Source organism: Schistocerca serialis, chromosome 11 (genome assembly GCF_023864345.2).
Source record: "Schistocerca serialis cubense isolate TAMUIC-IGC-003099 chromosome 11, iqSchSeri2.2, whole genome shotgun sequence".
Taxonomy (NCBI): Eukaryota; Metazoa; Arthropoda; class Insecta; order Orthoptera; family Acrididae; genus Schistocerca; species Schistocerca serialis.
In genome coordinates, this window is record NC_064648.1 from 45353796 (window position 1) to 45373668 (window position 19873).

Sequence of the window (19873 nt, forward strand, 5' to 3'; positions counted from 1 at the left end):
CCCTGAGTCCAAGTCCAAAACAATCAAAGTGTGCCACAACAGTAGAAAACTGGAGCAGACTAAGGAGTATCTAAATTCCACTGTCATTCTCACTTAATACAACCACATGGCCACGATAGTTGGGCAGATCAATGGACTCGTCAGATGATTCTCATCAAAAACTTCGTCTAAGGCTAAACATGGTCACACTTAAAGCAGTGTTCAGGATTGCCAAATCATTGAATCCACCGCTGAATGCGGGGAACTGAATAGCATAACAAGCTTGTCTGCTTGCTAGACACTACCCTAACCCCTTCCAAGGCAATGCCACGAGGTATTAAGTCATGCAACACAACTCAAATCGGGCAGTTTTTCAGATGAGAAAGATTGTTGTGTAATGTGACTTCCACAGAGTAGAACCAATAGCAAATACAGATAGCCAAGACCACACCAATGTTCCGTCTTTTGTTAACACCTGTGCCTGCAACTATTGACTTGACAGAACTTTTAAAGGGCTACTAGTCACTCCATTCTGTTAATTGTGGCTGAATGGCAAATACTGTTTACATATCCTGCGTGGCTCTACTGTTCCCCATGGCGCCACGAGTTCGAAGCAAAAGAAGTGACATCACTAAGTGCAGGATGGGAATTCAAGGAGGTAGCCCGCCATGGCTCAGATAGTAATAATAATAAAATCATAGTCATATTAAGCAAACTGGTGCTTTTCATTTATTATTATTATTAAAATCATAATCATCATCATTATTTGTACTTGTGTATTAGTATTATTGTAGACAGTTAATTAATACAAAGATCAATTAATAACATGTTGCTGTATTCTTTCTATTTTCTGTCCAGCATCTTTCTTCAGGGCATCTTCTTTGCGTACACCATTTTGCTTCATTGTTTTGTCGATACGCTCTTTCTTAAAGTCAAATTATTATTTGGCTGCTAATTATCTAATGTTCTCAACAGATCCCAATATCAGTTTAATGATTTTCTTCCTATGCTATCACTATTTCATTTGTTCTCATTCCAGCACTTCCTTTGACATTATGGGTTTTTCAGTCTTGGTATGCTGATGCTGCTCCATAAATAATCTTTCCAGAACTTTGTCTTCTTTTGAGATCAGCTAGTAAAACCCATAGTTCGGATCCACAGAGTAGGACTGGTGTAGCCTGTAGCCTACTCTCTCTTTTTGTACTGTTAGAAACGTGCTTGTCCCATCAAAAGGAATTCATGAAGTTAAAATAGTATTACGTAGTGTGCCAAGGTAGGGTGTGTGTGTGTGTTTAATAATTTTATCATAAATAAGCATTCAGTGCAACAAAATGATTTGATGTAATTGTTCTAGACATTTTATGATTCTGATCATAAAAGTAGTTCGAGAGTGTGGCACTTGACAGTCCAGTTTCTGCACCCCCACACTGTTGGTGTAAGCTGTATTGTAATTTGATATGAACAATAACGATTTTTGAACAACATTGATATCATTGTTTTAGGTAGTAGCCACGTTATTTTATTTGATTACAGCACCATTATATGCATATGTAGATAATGAAACTAGAAAATATGATTGAAAACAATAGCATAGGGAGAAGGCTGAAGCTGGAGATCATAATGAATTTTCAAAGGCATTGTCATTTATCAGCCTTACAATTTTTTGCTTCCTCCCATTGAAGTATAGCATAGTGAACTGATCAGTCAGAATTTTGAACTCAGAAGATAACACTTAACCATAACTTCTATTTAGTTATAAAGTAGTATGACAGTTGGGGTTTATCTGCGTGATACATTTTATATAATGTGGGAGGACTATGACTGCTTAAATGTACTTATTACAGTTTGTTATTTTTGCCACAGGCCCAAGTTTACCCATGCAGCATGAATGTAAAAGAAGAGTTGGAGGAGGGTGCGAATAAAGAGGTAATTTTAGAATTTATATGACTACATGCAATTAATCATTGCTGAGCTGTGGTAATCAATTGCTTGTGTGTATTCAGTTTATCAGTCCGTTTTTTACTTTAGGGTAAAGAGGACAAGAGTTACAGTATTACAGTATGCCCCAGGTTGGAAATGAGGAAACAGGTAAAATAGAATATTTTGTTACACTTTACCCATCTGGATTTAAACATTATCTTTCAGCAGGTGAAGTTCAACTTGTGAGTTTGTAGAATTGCTTCTTTACATTATAAGCACAAATAAGAATTAAATGAGATTGCATTGATGAAGTTATGATGATTGGTACCAAGACTTAAGCTAAGATTTCCTGTTTTAATGAGCAGTTCCCTTAATGGTTCCATGTATGTGAACTCCTGCATTGGATGTATTTATTCGTCACGTGTTACTGCTGTGACAGTTACAGAATCATCCAAGAAAAATCTACACAAAGTAGTGCAGAAAAAGTAGGTGATCCTAACCTACTGAGTAGAGACTAAGATGTCTGTGCATACATTGCAATTGGTATGGACAGGCAGTCTTGTGAAGTACTTTTGAACAGTTTTCTAAAAGCTGTCGTAAGCTGCTAGTTTAACAGCCCATGCAAAATTGAAATATTTTAGACACTGTAACTACAAACAGGCTTGCCCTTACGAATGGTATCAGTACAGAGAGGAGGATAGTGATCATGATGCCAGCACAGCAACAATCGTAAATTAAACTTCCTGGCAGATTAAAACTGTGTGCTGCACTGAGACTTGAACTCAGGACCTTGGCCTTTCACGGGCTAGTGCTCTACCATCTGAGCTACCCAAGCACGACTGACGCCCCGTCCTCACAGGTTTACTTCTGCAAGGTTCACTTCTGTAAAGTTTGGAAGGTAGGAGACGAAGTACTGGCAGAAGTAAAGCTGTGAGGACAGGGTGTGAGTTGTGCTTGGGTAGCTCAGATGGTAGAGCACCTGCTCACGAAAGGCAAAGGTCCCGAGTTAGAGTCTCGGTCCAGCACACAGTTTTAATCTGCCAGGAAGTTTCATATCAGCGCACACTCCGCTGCAGAGTGAAAATCTCATTCTGGATGGTAAATGAAGTTAATGAATCCTTTAAGAATGCTAGGAGAATAGATTTGCTAGGAAGAGCCGGTAAGTAGTTGTTAGCATCCCATTTAAACAATGAGAATGTCATTTACTGTAAATCACACACTGAATAAGTATGTGGTGAGTAACTGGACTACAGACAGAAAAGACACACTGTGGTTTAATGTCAGAATTCAGAAAAGACCCTCCCCCCCCCCCCCCCCCCCCTGCGGGTTTGGGGGTAAGAATAGGCCCGCGGTATTCCTGCCTGTCGTAAGAGGCGACTAAAAGGAGTCTCAAACGTTTCGGCCTTCTGTGATGGTCCCCTCTTGGGTTTGACCTCCTTTTTTTTTTTTCCAAATTTCCGTTGTTAGTGCGTGCCATTTGGGGAAGGACACCTTACGTGGTGTTTTTCTATTGGTCCATCATGCTCCACCATCTTGCATGTTACCTATTGTCGTGTGGGGGGGGACTATGCCCAACATCTTCTGGGTTGTCTCCTTCTCGCCTTGTGCGCACTCTTCTTCTTAGCGCCTACGACAACTGTGGACCCTTTCAACACCTAAATGGCTCTGAGCACTATGGGACTCAACTGCTGAGGTCATTAGTCCCCTAGAACTTAGAACTAGTTAAACCTAACTAACCTAAGGACATCACAAACATCCATGCCCGAGGCAGGATTCGAACCTGCGACCGTAGCGGTCTTGCGGTTCCAGGCTGCAGCGCCTTTAACTGCACGGCCACTTCGGCCGGCTTCAACACCTAAAATCCAGCACGGTAGCCAGTCCGTTGTGGTGGGGTCGTCATGTACCCTCTTGGTGGTAGCCCCCTGACCACGCAGGGATCGCACTACGGATGCCAGAGCTGTTTCCTCCCCATGCATGCCAAGGAGTATGTGCCCATCTTGTCTGGGGCACGCGGACTCTGGGCAATGGGATATCGGCCAGGTACCCGTTGCTTTGGCTGGGTGGCGCCCTTGGGGAGAGCCCTCGTTCGGAGTAAGTGGCATCTGGGCGGATGTGGCGCAATGAAGCGCAATAAATCACACCAAGCTGGTGGTCGCACGTGGTAGAGTAGACTTCGATGCTGCACAATATGACCCTCAGTCGTTCCCCTCGTTGGCTGCGCCATTGGAGGGACGCCGATCTAGTGCCAAGCGGGAGCCTTACGTACCGCAATACCTTGTCTGCAGCAGGACTGATGGTGACTCCTTTCTTACGACGAAGCCTCTGTTTTTTGTGGAACACCTGGAGGATAAGTTTGGGGAAGTGGCGGGGTTGTCTAAAATGAGGAATGGGTCCATCCTCCTCAAGACGTCCTCCCCAGCCCAGTCACGCGCGTTGCTCTTGTGTGAATAGTTGGGTGACGTCCCTGTTACCGTCACTCCCCACAGTAGCTTAAATATGGTCCAGGGGCTTATTTACCATCGTGACCTCTTGTTACAATCCGATGACGAGCTGAGAGCCGACTTGGAACGACGTGGTGTACGTTTTGTCCATCGTGTACATAGAGGACCCAAGACTAACAGGGTGGCCACCGGTGCCTTTATCTTGGCCTTCGAGGGTGATGTCTTGCCCGAGAAGGTCAAGGTGATGGTTTACCGTTGCGATGTGAAGCCATACGTCCCTCCCCCGATGCGGTGCTTCCAGTGCTGGAAGTTTGGGCATATGTCCTCTCGTTGCCCATCCAGCGCTACATGTCGAGATTGCGGATGCCCCTCTCATCCCGATTCTCCATGTGCGCCTCCGCCTGTCTGTGTCAACTGTGGGGAGCACCACTCTCCATGCTCGCCGGATTTCCCCGTTCTTCATAAGGAGCGGAAGATCATGGAATTTAAGACCCTGGACCGGCTTACTTATCGAGCGGCAAAACTGAAATATGAAAGGTTGTATCCTGCTTCCATTCGAACATCTTATGCTGCAGCCACGTTATCGTCGCCCACGCGAGCGAAGGTTGTCGCCTCATCTGTGCCGCCTTCAGTGGGCCCTCGGGGCCGTGTATCTCTGTCTGCCCCCCTCGTGTCTGGGGGCAAGCCTTCCTCTGTTGCCCCCTTAGCAGTTGGGGGCAAACCCTCTTCTGTCGCTCCCCCCACGCTTACTTCGGGACTGACATCTGCTCCACAACCGGGAGGCTCGATCCCTCCCCCTCCTTCTCCACCGGCGTTGCCTCCGCCGGTTCCTCTCTCGCGAAAGGGGTCCCTTGGGGCTCTCCCTTCCTCCGTTTCTTCTCCTACCCAGCCAGATGTCAGCCAGTGGCTGAAGGTTCCGCCACCTGCTGGTCGTAGGGCTTCTGCGTCGTCGTCAGTCTCCGACGCTCCTTCAGAGAAGCTCTCCCAGCCCTCTCACCCTAAGGGCCGACGTGAGAAGAAGGAATGGCATGTGTCCAAGAAGAAAGACATTCCGGCGGTTTCAGCACCACCTGCTGTACATAGTCCTGGCTCCGGGGATGAGGTGGAGATCCTCGCCTCTGCCGCGGATCTCGCCCTCACGGAACCCTTGGGGGCCTCTCCTATGGACTCAGCTGACTCTCCCCCGGTGGCGGCAGTTGGCTCTGAAGCGCTGTCTGCCTCTTAGTCGCATTCACGCCCTCCCAGTCCCTTCCTGCTTCCATTCTCCAATGGAACTGCGGCGCTTATTTCCGCCACCTGCCTGAGCTCCGGATGCTTCTGAGTGTTTCCCCTATTCTCTGCATTGCTCTGCAGGAAACTTGGTTTCCTGCACTGCGGAACCCTGCCCTTCGTGGTTATCGGGGATACTATAAGAACCGTGCTGCCTGTCAACGAGCGTCAGGTGGGGTTTGCCTCTTTGTTCACCACTCTGTCTGTAACTCGCCAGTACCCCTTCAGACGCCTTTAGAGGCAGTTGCTGCCAGGGTTGAGCTCTCGCCGGCTATTACTGTTTGCTCAGTCTACATTCCTCCGGATGGGGAGCTCCCCCGACATGTCTTGGCTGCGCTGCTGGCTCAACTCCCGCCACCATTGCTTCTTCTGGGCGATTTCAATGCCCACAACCCTCTATGGGGTGGGACTGTCTCTGATGACCACGGTCGGGCCGTGGAGCATGTGTTGGCTCAGCTCGACCTTAGCCTCTTGAACACCGGTGCTCCCACGCATTTCAGTGTGGCCCATGGCTCGTTCTCGGCCATCGATCTCTATTTGCAGCCCTGGACTTGTCCCATCCCTCCACTGGAGAGTGCATCCTGACCTGTGTGGTGGTGACCATTTTCCCATCTATTTGTCACTGCCCCAGCGTCATTCTTCTGGGCGCCTGCCCCGCTGGGCTCTCCACAGGGCAGACTGGCTGGCTTTTACTTACGCTGCAACCACTGAGTCTCCCCCACAGGGTAACATTGACGAGGTGGTCCGTGTTTTAACCACGTCCATCATTTCAGCGGCCGAGGCTGCCATCCCCCGATCTTCTGGCCTCCCTCGGAGGAAGGCTGTACCCTGGTGGTCGCCGGAGATTGCTGAGGCTATTCGCGACCGTCGGCGGGCTCTCCAGTGTCATAGGCGGCACCCGTCTCTCGAGACCCTCATCGCCTTTAAGAGGCTCCGTGCCTTGGCCCGTCGTCTTATTGCACGGCGTAAGCAGGAGTGCTGGGAGAGGTATGTCTCATCCTTGGGCTCCCATGTCTCCCCCCTCGCTCGTGTGGTCCCGCATCCGGCGGATTTATGGATACCAGACCCCTATAGGTGTCCCTGGGCTCTCCTTGGACGGCGCTGTCTGCACGGACGCTGCCGCCATTGCTGAACGGCTTGCCGCGAACTTTGCTCAGAGCTCTGCGACTGCATCTTATCCCCCCGCCTTTCGCTCTCTAAAGGAGCGAGCCGAGCGGACGCCATTCTCATTCCACATGCGTCGTTCTGAAAAATACAATGCTCCTTTCAGCGAGAGGGAATTCCTCGCTGCCCTCGCCGATTGCCCTGATACAGCACCAGGCCCAGACTGCATCCACGCGCAGATGCTGAAGCATCTCTCCAGGGACTGCCAGAGACACATTCTCGCGATATTTCATCGCATTTGGAGCGAAGGCGTGTTCCCGTCGCAATGGCGAGAGGGTGTTATTGTCCCCATCTTGAAGCCCGGTGCGGACCCACTGGCGGTGGACAGCTATCGTCCCATTACCCTCACCAATGTCTTGTGCAAATTGCTCGAACGTATGGTGGGGCGGCGTTTGTGTTGGGTCCTTGAGTCGCGCGGTCTCCTCGCTCCATCCCAGGGTGGCTTCCGTCGGGGCCGGTCTGCAGTGGACAATTTGGTGCGGCTGGAATCTGCTGTCCGTACGGCCTTTGCCCGACGTCAGCATCTCGTTGCTGTATTTTTCGATCTGCGGAAGGCGTATGACACCACATGGAGGCATAACATCCTCGCCACGTTGCATGAGTGGGGTCTTCGTGGTCGGCTCCCAGCTTTTCTTCAAAGCTTTTTATTGCGCCGCTCTTTCCGGGTGCAAGTCGGTGCCACCTCTAGTTCATCTTATATACAAGAAAATGGGGTCCCAAAGGGCTCAGTGTCGAGTGTCTCCTTATTTCTAGTGGCCATTAATGGTCTGGCTGCAGCAGTGGGGTCGTCGGTGTCTCCTTCTTTGTATGCCGACAACTTCTGCATCTCATTTAGCTCCACGACTACGGGAGTCGCCGACCGCAGGCTGCAAGTCGCCGTTCGCAAGGCAGCATCATGGGCTCTGACTCATGGTTTTCAGTTCTCTGCAGCCAAGACTCGAGTTATGCACTTCTGCAGGCGTCGGACGGTCCACCCTCATCCTGAAATTTACCTCGACGGCCACCTGCTTGAAGTGGTGGACACTTGCCGCTTCTTGGGACTCGTGTTTGATGCCCAGCTCACATGGGTTCCTCATGTTACTCAGCTGAAGCAAAAATGCTGGCGGCACCTCAACACCCTTCGCTGCCTTAGCCACACGTCTTGGGGTGCAGATCGCTGCACGCTGCTGCGATTGTACAGAGCCCTTGTGCAGTCCCGGCTTGATTATGGGAGCCTGGCCTATGGGTCTATGTCACCCTCAGTGTTGAAGTTGTTAGACCCCATACACCACTGTGGGGTTCGGCTTGCCACTGGCGCTTTTCGCACTAGCCCCGTGGATAGTCTACTGGTGGAGGCCGGGGTTCCCCTGCTGCGGATTCGCCGCCATCGTCTGCTCGCTGACTATGCTGTCCACGTGCATTGCTCGCCAGGCCATCCCAATCGTCGCCTGCTTTTCCCTGCCATGGTCCTCCATCTGCCCGAACGGCGACCTAGGTCTGGGCTTTCCGTAGCGGTCCGCGTCCGGTCCCTGCTGTTGGAACTGGGGTCATTCCCTCTTCTGCCTCCCTTCCGGGTCCGTGCACCTACGCCTCCCTGGTGTTTGCCCCGGCCGTCCGTCCGTCTGGACTTGGCGCAGGGACCCAAGGACTCGGTTCCGCCTGTGGCCCTCCGTCGCCGTTTTCTTGCGCTCCTCGCCTCATTTCCGGGCTGTGAGCCTGTCTACACTGATGGTTCCCTGGTTGATGGTCGCACTGCCTACGCTTTTGCTCATGCTGCCCATGTTGAGCAACGCTCCTTGCCGGCTGGCTGCAGTATTTTTACTGCAGAGCTGGTGGCCATATTGCGCGCTCTTGAGCATATGCGTTTCTGCTCAGGTAGGTCCATCGTTATCTGCAGTGACTCCCTGAGCAGCCTTCAGGCCATCGACCGCTGCTATCCCTCTTCTCCTCTGGTGTCCTCTATTCAGGAGTCTGTTTCCGCCATTGCCCGCTCTGGTCGTTCGGTGGTCTTGGTTTGGACGCCAGGTGATGTTGGCATCCCGGGGAACGAACGTGTTGACAGGCTGGCCAAAGGGGCGATCGACGCCCCAGCTTTGGAGATCAGCCTCACAGCTCGCGACCTGCAGCTGGTTTTGTGCCGTAAGGTGCTTGGGGTGTGGTCTGTTGAGTGGCGTGGCATGACAGCCCCGAATAAACTGCGGGCTGTCAAGGAGACGACCGATGTGTGGCGCTCCTCCCTGCGGTCTTCTCGCAGGGAGTCTGTTATCCTGTGTCGGCTCCGCATCGGCCATACATACCTGACGCACGGCCATCTTTTGCGTCAGGAGGATCCCCCCCCTGTGTCGGTGTGGGTCCCGGCTGACGGTCGCCCACGTTTTATTGGAGTGTCCCCGACTGCGCACCCTTCGGCAGTCTTTTAATCTCCCGGGCACCTTGCCTTTGATTTTACGTGACGATGCCTCCATGGCTGACAGTGTTTTATGTTTTATCTGTGCTAGTCCTTTTTATGGTTACATTTAGAGTGGTCCTGCACCTTTCCCTTTGTGTGTCTCTTGTCCTCGAGTCTCTCATATTTGGTTGCAGATTTTAGTGTGTAGTCGGTTGGTTGACTCTTTCCCTTTTTTGTTGTCATGGTCAGTCAACCAGTCTCCAGTCATCTTCTTTTGTTCTGTTTCCTTTTGTCTGGTGTCTTCGTGTCTGTAGTGTTCGTTACCGCATTTGTGTTCTTTTAGGGCCTGGGGGGGAGTCTCCTTCCCCTTGGAGTTTTACCTGCTTCGTGCATTTCTGTCTCGCCTTTTTCTGGAATGGGGGACTGATGACCTTAACTGTTTAGTCCCCCTTAAACTTCCCAACAACCACCACCATCAGAAAAGACTGAGGAAGCAGACTATTGTACACTCAGTTCAAAAAAGTATGTACAGTGTGCACAGTGGTGACAGGCAAGTGCTAATGGAAATTCTTCTGTCTGTAAAAAGATCTATGTGTGAAGCATACAACTACCACCATCATACATGGACAACAGATTTTACAGAGAACATGAGACATTTCAGGTCAATGACTTCTATCCAGGCAGTCAGTGACCAGTCTGGTGTGGCTTTGGAGGAAAGCAGATGATGATAACTAACCCCTCTGTGTATTTAGTTATCAAGTTTGTGCAGGAGGATCATACGAACATGTTCTTTCACTCCCACACAGACCCCTGTTTGGGAACATAGTAATAGGATCCATGAAGTAGCGAAGCAACTGGAAGAGTTGAAAACAAAATAGTTGCCATGTCCAAACAGAATCACAAATCATTTGTCCAGTGAGTACTCTACAGCATTGGCCTCATACTTAGCTTGCATTTATTGCAAATCTCTCTCCTAGTGCAAAGACTCAGGCAGCTGGGAAAAAGTTCAGGCGGCTTCTGTATATAAGAATGGTAAAAGAACGTACCTGTAAAATTACAGAACAATATCATAACGCTTACTTGCTCCAGAGTTCCTGAACATATCCTCAGTTCAAATATAATTAATTTCCGTGAGACAGAAAAGTTTTTATCCACAAATCAGCATTGATTTTGTGCAATATTCATCTTGGTCTTCCGTCAAATTACATACTGTGAACCATGGATGACGGGCAACAGGCTAGATTCCATATTCCTAGATTTCAGGGAAGCGTTTGAACAGTGCATCACTGCATACTGTAAATAGAGGTATGAGCATATGGAATAGGTTCCATGAGATGTGAATGGCGCATAGACTTCTGAAGTAACAGAGGCCAGTACTTTGACCTCAACAGTGACTGTTTCTCAGAGACATGAGCATCATGAATAGTGCCACAGAGAATAGTGCCATATCTATGTATGAAATGATCTGATGAGCAGTATTCTGTGTCTGTTTGCTAACGGCATTGTGTGTGGCGAATGGTCATGATTGAGTGACTGTGAGGATACAAGATGACTTGGACAAACTTTTTATTTGGTGTGATGAGTGGCAGATGTAGAAATATTCAAGTGAATGCAGATGAGTAGGAAAAACAATCCCATAATGTTAGAATACAACATTGGTACTCCACAGATTGACAGTCTGGTCAATAAAATGTTTAGGCATAACATTGCAGGGGCCGGCCGGAGTGGCCGTGCTGTTCTAGGCACTACAGTCTGGAACCGCGCGACCTCTACGGTCGCAGGTTCGAATCCTGCATTGGGCGTGGATGTGTGTGATGTCCTTAGATTAGTCAGGTTTAAGTAGTTCTAAGTTCTAGGGGACTGATGACCTCAGAATTTAAGTCCCATAGTGCTCAAAGCCATTTGAACCATAAGATTGCAAAGTGATATGAAGTGGAACAAGCACATAAGGATGGTGGTTGGACGGGAAATCATCAACTTTTTTATATTGGGAAAACTGTGGTTCATGTGGTTCATCTGTAAAGGATGCTACATATAGAACACCATAGAAGAGCCTAGTAGTAGTAGTAGTAGTAGTAGTAGTAGTAGTGGTACAAGATGACATCAACGATGCACCATTTGGTGGCTTGCAAACTTTCTTGCAGACATACATGCACGGCAGCCAGAAAGGAGCTAATAAAGCTGCAGATTCCATGTGAAATGCATTCTCAAGCTTTATAAGTTTGGAAAGCCCCTTTGTAAGGCTAATACGTTGTTCGCTGGAGTATATGACAGAGCCAAGGATCGGTCATCTGCTTGTGTCATGAGGAGAATACATGACAGAAAGGCAAACATAAAATTAAACTAGAGGTAAACCTGTCATCAGCGTGGAGATTTTGAACACTCGAGTTCTCTGTTACACACAGTCCTGCTGACTACCATTTGCTGTTACTCTGTTTCCACCTCTGAACTGATTTACCCAACTAGTTACAAAGTACCTGCCGTTCAGTGATCAAGGATCTTTGGATTTGTAGTGTCACAATTACCCATTGAGCCACCAAGTACTAGAAAAAGGCAGAAGCATTTAGCAGTAAAGTCCAGAGCTATAATCCATATAATTCCATATGGAATGCACTCCAAAAGTAGATGGTGAACACATCAGAGGTCACATGACCATAAAGTGTAGTTAGCAGATTCAGTTGCACAAAAAACAGTGCTGAACAGACACCTTTCTGCCATTCGAATTGTTCATTTATGTAACAGTGGTTTGTCACATGTATAGAAAAAGTCAAAGATCATTCCAGTTTGTAAGAAAACTCACAGGAAATACGTGCAAATTTACAGGCATACCAAGTTGGAGCAAAATTCTTCTTGAATTATTTTGTGATCCTTTATGATGGCTCTTGAAAAAAATCAATTCATCTGCAAGAATGGAAATGGATCCCATAATTATCGGTCATGTGAAACTGTTTACTCTGCTTTTTCACAGTGTTGCCACAATGTAGTCAGCCTGTAAAATGACCATAGTTCTGAAGTAGTATCTGTGGGAAAGCTAGCTAAGTTGATGTGCCTTTCAATGACTCAGCACTTGTGCCATGCAGTTAATCATTACCTTATGCCTTAAATTACATGCAAGCAGTAAGATATATTAGAACTCAATGGTACAAATAGATAGGTGTGAAGTACCTGCCATTACCACATGTAAACTTTACAGATACCTTCTCTTGTGATTATGTCAGTCAGTCATAGCTAACACACACACAACCTCCCCCCTGAGGGTCCGGGGTAAGAATAAGCCCGAGGTATTCCTGTCTGTCGTAAGAGGCGACTAAAAGGAGTTTCAACCGTTTCGGCCTTCTATGTGATGGTCCCCCTTGCGGTTTGACCTCCATTTTTCAAAATTCTACAGAAGTACGAGCCTTTTGGGGAAGGACACCTTACGTGGTGTACCACTGGTCCTAAGTGCACTACGACCTTGGCACTCAGCATTGCACCGGCATTGTAACCATACCCACTATTCCTCAAATTGGGCCTAAACGCCTGATGGGTTGTTCAAGTTACGCCCATAGTGCATCTCCATCTGCACCAGCGATCATGATGGACTTTCCATGGCACCAGAAATCCAGCACGGTACCCAGCTCGTTGTGGTGGGGTCGTCATGTACCCTCTAGGTTGTAGCCCCTTGACAACACAGGGATCGTACTGCCTATACCTGAGCTGCACCCTCCCCACGCCGGCCAAGGAGTAGATGCCCGTCTCCTTGGGGCATCAGGACTCCCGGCAATGGTCATCCTGCCAGGTGGCCCTTGCTGCAGCTGGGTGGCGCCTGTGGGGAGAGCCCCTGGTCGGAGTGGGTGGTATCGGGGTGGACGTTTCGCAGATGAAACGTCAACACGTATCAGGTCGCTCTGCGGCCGAGTCTTTCAAAAGAAAAGGTACCGTTTCTAGTTCTGGTTCTCCTGCCCTTTCCCCCTTGGCCACTCCATGGGAGGAGGGACAGGCCCGCCGGCTTGGGGCGAAGTGCTTCCCCCGTTATTTGGTCTGTTCTCGAACCGATGGGGGGACGTTCGCCACCTCCAAGCCCATGTTCTTTGTTCAGCACATTGAGGACGTCTTCGGGGAAATCGAGGTTCTCAGCAAGATGCGTTCAGGGTCCGTTCTTATCAAGACCACCTCCGCCACACAGTCGGCGGCGCTCCAGGCGTGCGACCACCTAGGGGACATCCCAGTATCCATTGTCCCACATCTGGCACTAAATAGGACGCAGGGGGTTATTTTTCATCGTGACCTCCTGGTACAATCTGATGAGGAGCTCAGGACCAACCTGGAGCGCCACGGCGTGCATTTCGTCCGGCGAGTCCAGCGCGGCCCCAAAGACCGTCGCATCGACACCGGGGCCTTTATCCTCGCCTTCGAGGGGGACGTTCTCCCGGAGAAGGTAAAGGTGATATGCTACCGGTGCGACGTGCGACCTTACGTCCCGCCTCCTATGCGCTGTTTTAGGTGTTTGCGCTTTGGGCACATGTCGTCACGGTGTGAAGCTGAGCCCCTTTGTGGCGATTGTGGACGTCCTCTTCGTGAGGAACATACATGCACCCCACCACCTCGGTGCATTAATTGTCCTGGCGTCCACTCGCCTAGATCCTCAGCCTGCCCCGCATATCAGAAGGAGAAGAAGATACAAGAAATCAAAACTTTGGATCGGCTCTCTTATTCTGTGGCCAGGAAGAAGTATGACCGCCTCCATCCCGTGCCATTGACCACTTTGTTTGCCTCAGTTGTGTCCACTCCTTCCGCGGTATCCTCACCCCTATCCTGTCCCCCCTCCGCCTCCTCCGCCCATCAGGGGGCTCTGCCTCCGCCTCCCAAATCCCTCCCTTCCAAATCCTCCTCCCCCGTGGCCCCCACCCCCTCTGCCCCAGGGGCCACCCTTCCTCCTCCTCCTCCTCTCCCCCTGCCACCTGAGAAGCGATCCTCTTCTCAGGCATCCATCGGGGAAACGTTCCGGACCCCAGCTTCCGAGGTCCGGCGTTCCAAAACGGACCCCGCGCGTGAGGACCTTCTTCGGGTCCAGCCCACCATCCCTGTGCCTCCTCGACCTTCCAAGAAGGCCTCCAAGAAGAAGTCTCTATCCCCCTCTGCCCCCGGCGCGTTTCATCTGACGCTCCATCCGTGAGTCGCTGCTCCCGGCCGTCCTCAGTTTCGCCGGGACGCTCTACTGCCAGGCGCTCAGCTGGCCTACACAACCAGGGACAGCGGCCGCAGCTGGCGACGACTCGATGGAACCGGATCCGCCTCCCGCCGGTTGTAGCATTGTTCCCTCGCAACCTGGCCCTCCGCGGCCATTGAGGTGACCAGCTCTTCCCCCGTCTCGTTTCCCCAACTTTTTGACTAGCGATGGCCTTGTTACATTGGAACATAAGAGGTATTTGATCTAATCGGGAGGAATTACAACTGCTCCTCCGCCTGCACTGTCCGCTTGTCCTTGGTCTCCAGGAAACCAAGTTGCGCCCGACTGACCGTATTGCCTTTACCCACTATACCTCGGAGCGGTATGACCTCGCCCCTGTGGACGGTATCCCAGCTCGTGGTGGGGTCATGTTGCTCGTTCGGGACGATGTCTATTACCATCCCATCCCATTGACCACCCCACTCCAAGCAATAGCTGTCCATATTTCTCTTTCTGCTTATACTTTTTCAGTTTGTACCATGTACACTTCACCGTCATCTGCTGTTAGTCGGGCTGACATGATGCACCTGATCGTTCAGCTTCCCCCATCGTTTTTATTGTTTGGCGACTTCAATGCCCATCATCCCCTTTGGGGCTCTCCTGCATCCTGTCAACGAGGCTCACTCTTAGCGGATGTCTTCAACCATCTCAATCTTGTCTGCCTCAATACCGGCGCCCCGACTTTCCTCTCGGACTCTACTCATACCCATTCCCACTTGGACCTCTCGATCTGTTCTACCACTCTTGCCCATCGGTTCGAGTGGTATGTCCTTTCTGACACCTATTCGAGCGACCATTTCCCCTGTGTCGTTCGTCTCCTGCACCACACCCCATCCCCACGTCCTTCGCGCTGGAACATACTGAAAGCTGACTGGGGACTTTACTCCTCCCTGGCGACCTTTCCGGACCACGATTTTCTCAGTTGTGACAGTAAGGTCGAATACGTCACGGCTGTTATCATCAATGCTGCCGAACGTTCCATTCCTCGTACTACCTCTTCTTCATGTCGCGTTTCCATCCCCTGGTGGACCGAGGCTTGTAGGGACGTTATCCGTGTTCGACGACGTGCTTTACGCCCCTTTCGCCGCCATCCTACGTTGGCGAATTGTATTGAATACAAACGACTCCGAGTGCAATGCCTTAGAGTCATCAAAGACAGCAAAAAAGCTTGTTGGGCCTCTTTCACCAGCTCCTTTAACAGTTTTACTCCCTCTTCCGTCGTTTGAGGTGGCCTGCGCCGGCTGTCGGGCATTAAGGCCCACTCCTCGGTACCTGGCCTGACCTCAGGTAATGAGGTCCTTGTTGATCCTGTGGCTGTCTCCAACGCCTTTGGCCACTTTTTCGCGGAGGTTTCAAGCTTCGCCCATTACCACCCTGCCTTCCTTCCCAGGAAAGAGGCAGAAGAGGCTCGGCAACCTTCCTTCCACTCGCTGAATCTGGAAACTTATAATGCCCCCTTTACTATGCGGGAACTCGAACGTGCACTTGCACTGTCCCGATCCTGTGCTCTGGGGCCAGATGCCATTCACGTTCAGATGCTGGCACACCTTTCTCCGGCGGGCAAAAGCTTCCTTCTTCGTACCTACAATCGCGTCTGGACCAAAGGTCGGGTCCCCATGTGTTGGCGTGACGCCGTCGTTGTTCCTATACCCAAACCCGGGAAGGATAGACACCTTCCTTCTCGTTACCGCCCCATTTCTATTACAAGCTGTGTCTGTAAGGTGATGGAGCGCATGGTTAATGCTCGATTAGTCTGGATTCTTGAATCTCGACGACTACTTACTAATGTCCCATGCGGCTTTCGTCGCCGCCGCTCCGCTGTTGACCACCTTGTGACCTTGTCGACATTCATCATGAACAACTTTTTGCGAAGGCGCCAAACGGTAGCCGTGTTCTTCGACTTGGAGAAGGCTTATGGTACCTGTTGGAGAGGAGGTATCCTCTGCACTATGCACAGGTGGGGCCTACACGGTCGCCTGCCCCTTTTTATTGATTCCTTTTTAACGGATCGAAAGTTTAGGGTACGTGTGGGTCCCGTATTGTCCTCCAGGAGAACAGAATGCCTCAGGGCTCCGTCTTGAGCGTAGCCCTTTTTGCCATCGCGATCAATCCAATTATGGATTGTATTCCACCTAATGTCTCAGGCTCTCTCTTTGTCGATGACTTCGCGATCTACTGCAGTGCCCAGAGAACATGCCTCCTGGAGCGCTGCCTTCAGCATTGTCTAGACAGCCTCTACTCATGGAGCGTGGCAAATGGCTTCCGGTTCTCTGAAGAGAAGACTGATTGTATCAACTTTTGGCGCTATAAAGCGTTCCTTCCGCCATCCTTACATCTCGGTCCCGTTGTTCTCCCATTCGTGGAAACAACTAAGTTTCTAGGGCTCACGTTGGACAGGAAACTGTGTTGGTCTCCACATGTCTCTTATTTGGTGGCCCGTTGTACACATTCCCTTAATGTCCTCAGAGTTCTTAGCGGTTCATCTTGGGGAGCGGATTGCACTGTCCTGCTTCGCTTGTATCGGTCCATTGTCCGATCGAAGCTGGATTATGGGAGCTTCGTCTACTCGTCCACTCGTCCATCCCTCTTACGCCGGCTCAACTCCATCCACCATCGGGGGATACGTCTTGCGACCGGAGCCTTCTACACTAGTCCTGTGGAGAGTCTTTATGCTGAAGCTGCCGAATTACCATTGACCTACCGGCGCGACGTACTGCTGTGTCGGTATGCCTGCCGGCTGTTGTCTATGCCCAACCACCCCTCTTGCCAGTCCTTCGCCGATTCTCTCGACCGTCAGTACGGGTTGTATGTGTCTGCCCTGCTGCCTCCCGGAGTCCGCCTCCGTTGCCTGCTTCGGCAATTGGATTTTGCCCTCCCTACCACCTTCAGAGAGGGTGAGAGCCCGACACCACCTTGGCTCCAGGCTCCGGTTCATATTTATCTCGACCTCAACTCACTCCCGAAGGAGGGTACTCCGGCTGCAGTGTATTGCTCACGGTTTGTCGAACTTCGTGCTCGACTTGCCGGTCACACCTTTATTTACACCGATGGCTCCAAAACTGACGATGGTGTCGGCTGTGCCTTTGTCGTCGGGGCCGCCACCTTTAAATACCGGCTCCTCGACCAATGTTAGAGCTTTACGGCCAAGCTTTTTGCTCTCCATCAGGCCGTTCAGTATGCCCGCCGGCACCAACATTCATCGTATGTCCTTTGCTCTGACTCACTCAGTGCTCTTCAGAGCCTTGGAGCTCCCTATCCGGTCCATCCCTTGATTCAACGGATACAGCAGTCCCTCCATTCTTTTGCTGATAATGGTGGTTCTGTCAGCTTTCTGTGGCTTCCCGGACATGTAGGAGTGCCTGGGAATGAGGCTGCGGATGCTGCAGCCAAGGCTGCAGTCCTCCTGCCTCGGCCAGCCTCCCATTGTGTCCCGTCATCTGACGTTCGTGGGGATGTATGTAAGAGGCTTGTGTCGTTGTGGTGGGATGCTTGGTCATCCCTCCAAGGAAACAAGCTCCGGGCAGTAAAACTGCTCCCAACTGCTTGGACAACCTCCTCCCGACTATCTCGGCGAGAGGAGGTCTTTCTGACCAAGTTGCGGATTGGGCATTGCCGGTTTAGCCACCGCTACCTGCTCTCTGGTGACCCAGCCCCGCAGTGCCCTTGTGGTCAGGCATTAACAGTGTGCCATGTTTTATTGTCGTGTCCCCGTTTTAGTCAATTTCGTGTTGTCCTGTCCCTGCCATCTACTTTACCAGATGTTTTTGCTGATGATACTCGAGCAGCTGCTCGTATTCTGCGTTTTATAACTTTAACTGGCTTGTCCAAAGACATAGAACCTTTTTTACTTATTTTATCTGCATCCTTGTCAGGTCCTTCTGGTGTTCCCCCCAATCCCCTTGAGTTTTACTAGATTCCATGTGCTCTAACAACAGTGACTGGGCACTTATGACCTCAGCAGTTGAGCGCCCTTAAACCCCACCAAAAAAAAAAAAAAAAAAAAAAAAAAACACACACACACACACACACACACACACACACACACACACACACACAACCTGTGGAATGAAACTGAATGTTTCCATAACTGCCTACCTATTTGTCGCAAAACGTATTTTAAGTATAGTTATATGTTGGAAATACAAAAATATTATTGAATCTGAGAATCCTACTTTCACTAGTGGTTGAGGGGTTATCACCAATAGCATGTGCTTTCATTTATTGCATAAATTTTATCCATATCCATTTTTTTCCTTCCTCTCCCCTCAACTCTTCTGGCACTCCTATCTCAGTGGTGTCTCACTTGTCTCTTGAGTGTACATTCCTTGCCTTGCTAAATATTTGAAGGGGTTTGTACTTCAGGTTTCAGCCAGCTTTCAGTTCCAAGAGTATTTTGATCATGACAACTTTCTGGAGGGCATTAAATTCAGGGACTACAAATACATCAAGAATTTACTGTTAACATGTTGATGGTAGTATGGTCATTACTTTGTATGCGGTCTGACTAACGTGCATTCATCAGAGGACCTCAAACTACTGCCTAGCCTAAAAAAAGCTTGCTTTGTGTAGTGCACCACTGACCCACGAAGTATTCCTACAATTCTCCACCTCATAACGCATTTCCAGCGGTCTGCAGTTCAGACAGCCAGAGAATCGATGAAGCCTTTGGTTGGGACCCTCCACTCACGCCAAACCAAAGGACTTGAATCAATTCTGGGAATGATGATACAAACTGTGTGTGTTGCATGCACTTATGTGTGACACAGGGGCCCTTCGTCATTTGTGCTACCTCTCAATACAAAATGAAGATGGCTTCAGAACCCAAACATGAGCCACAGCTTGTAAACAGCCAAACCCCGTGTGTTTGGTAGGCACAGGCAGGACATTTTCCACATCTCGGATGAGGCTCCCTGGCAGACACATTCAGTAGACATAGGATTCATTTCCAGTCCTGGATGCCATTTTCCTAAGGAGCTCCATAATGCATTTGATGTTGGAGCTCCTCATTAACTAAAAAACTTCTTCACTTTGGGCTGTCTGGACCCTGATGAATGAACACCTGCCAGTCCACTCACAGGGTCAATGGGTGAGGCAGCCTCTACATTCACACTCTGCCTCAAACAGCGCTAACTGTTATGACCCATCCCTCACGATTTGGTGAGGACAACTCAGCCACATTGGGTACATCACAAGGTGTCTTGACAGCAGAGCCATTGGGCAAAATAGGTGGCACCTTAGGCATTCTATGTGATGAGCCAGATTCTCGGCCCCCACTACTACAATAGGCAGCAGCCTGAATGCTGCTGAATGTGGCAAAAAGCATCTTCAGTTGTTGGTGAACGGAAGCCAGCTCCTCCATCCGCACACAGCGTGCACACATTATACCCATTCCAGTACTACTATTCAAGAATTAACAATAAAACACACAGAGAAACAATATATCTAGCTTGCTATTGTTCTGATGTTTCACCAGTGAAGGCTAATTCACTATTGCGCTGTGTAGCTGTTCATTCAAAAGGATTA

At 49.9% G+C, this 19873-nt stretch overlaps 1 protein-coding gene across 2 annotated transcripts in view; it reads left to right on the top strand.

Moving 5' to 3' along the window:
- Nucleotides 1-19873, top strand: part of LOC126427345 (zinc finger protein 492-like) — a 94058-nt gene that overhangs the window by 12939 nt on the left and 61246 nt on the right. For both annotated transcript variants that reach the window (XM_050089670.1, XM_050089671.1), the window contains exon 3: nucleotides 1843-1905. In XM_050089670.1, coding sequence (XP_049945627.1) covers nucleotides 1843-1905 — 63 coding nt within the window. The remainder of the gene's footprint in view (nucleotides 1-1842; nucleotides 1906-19873) is intronic.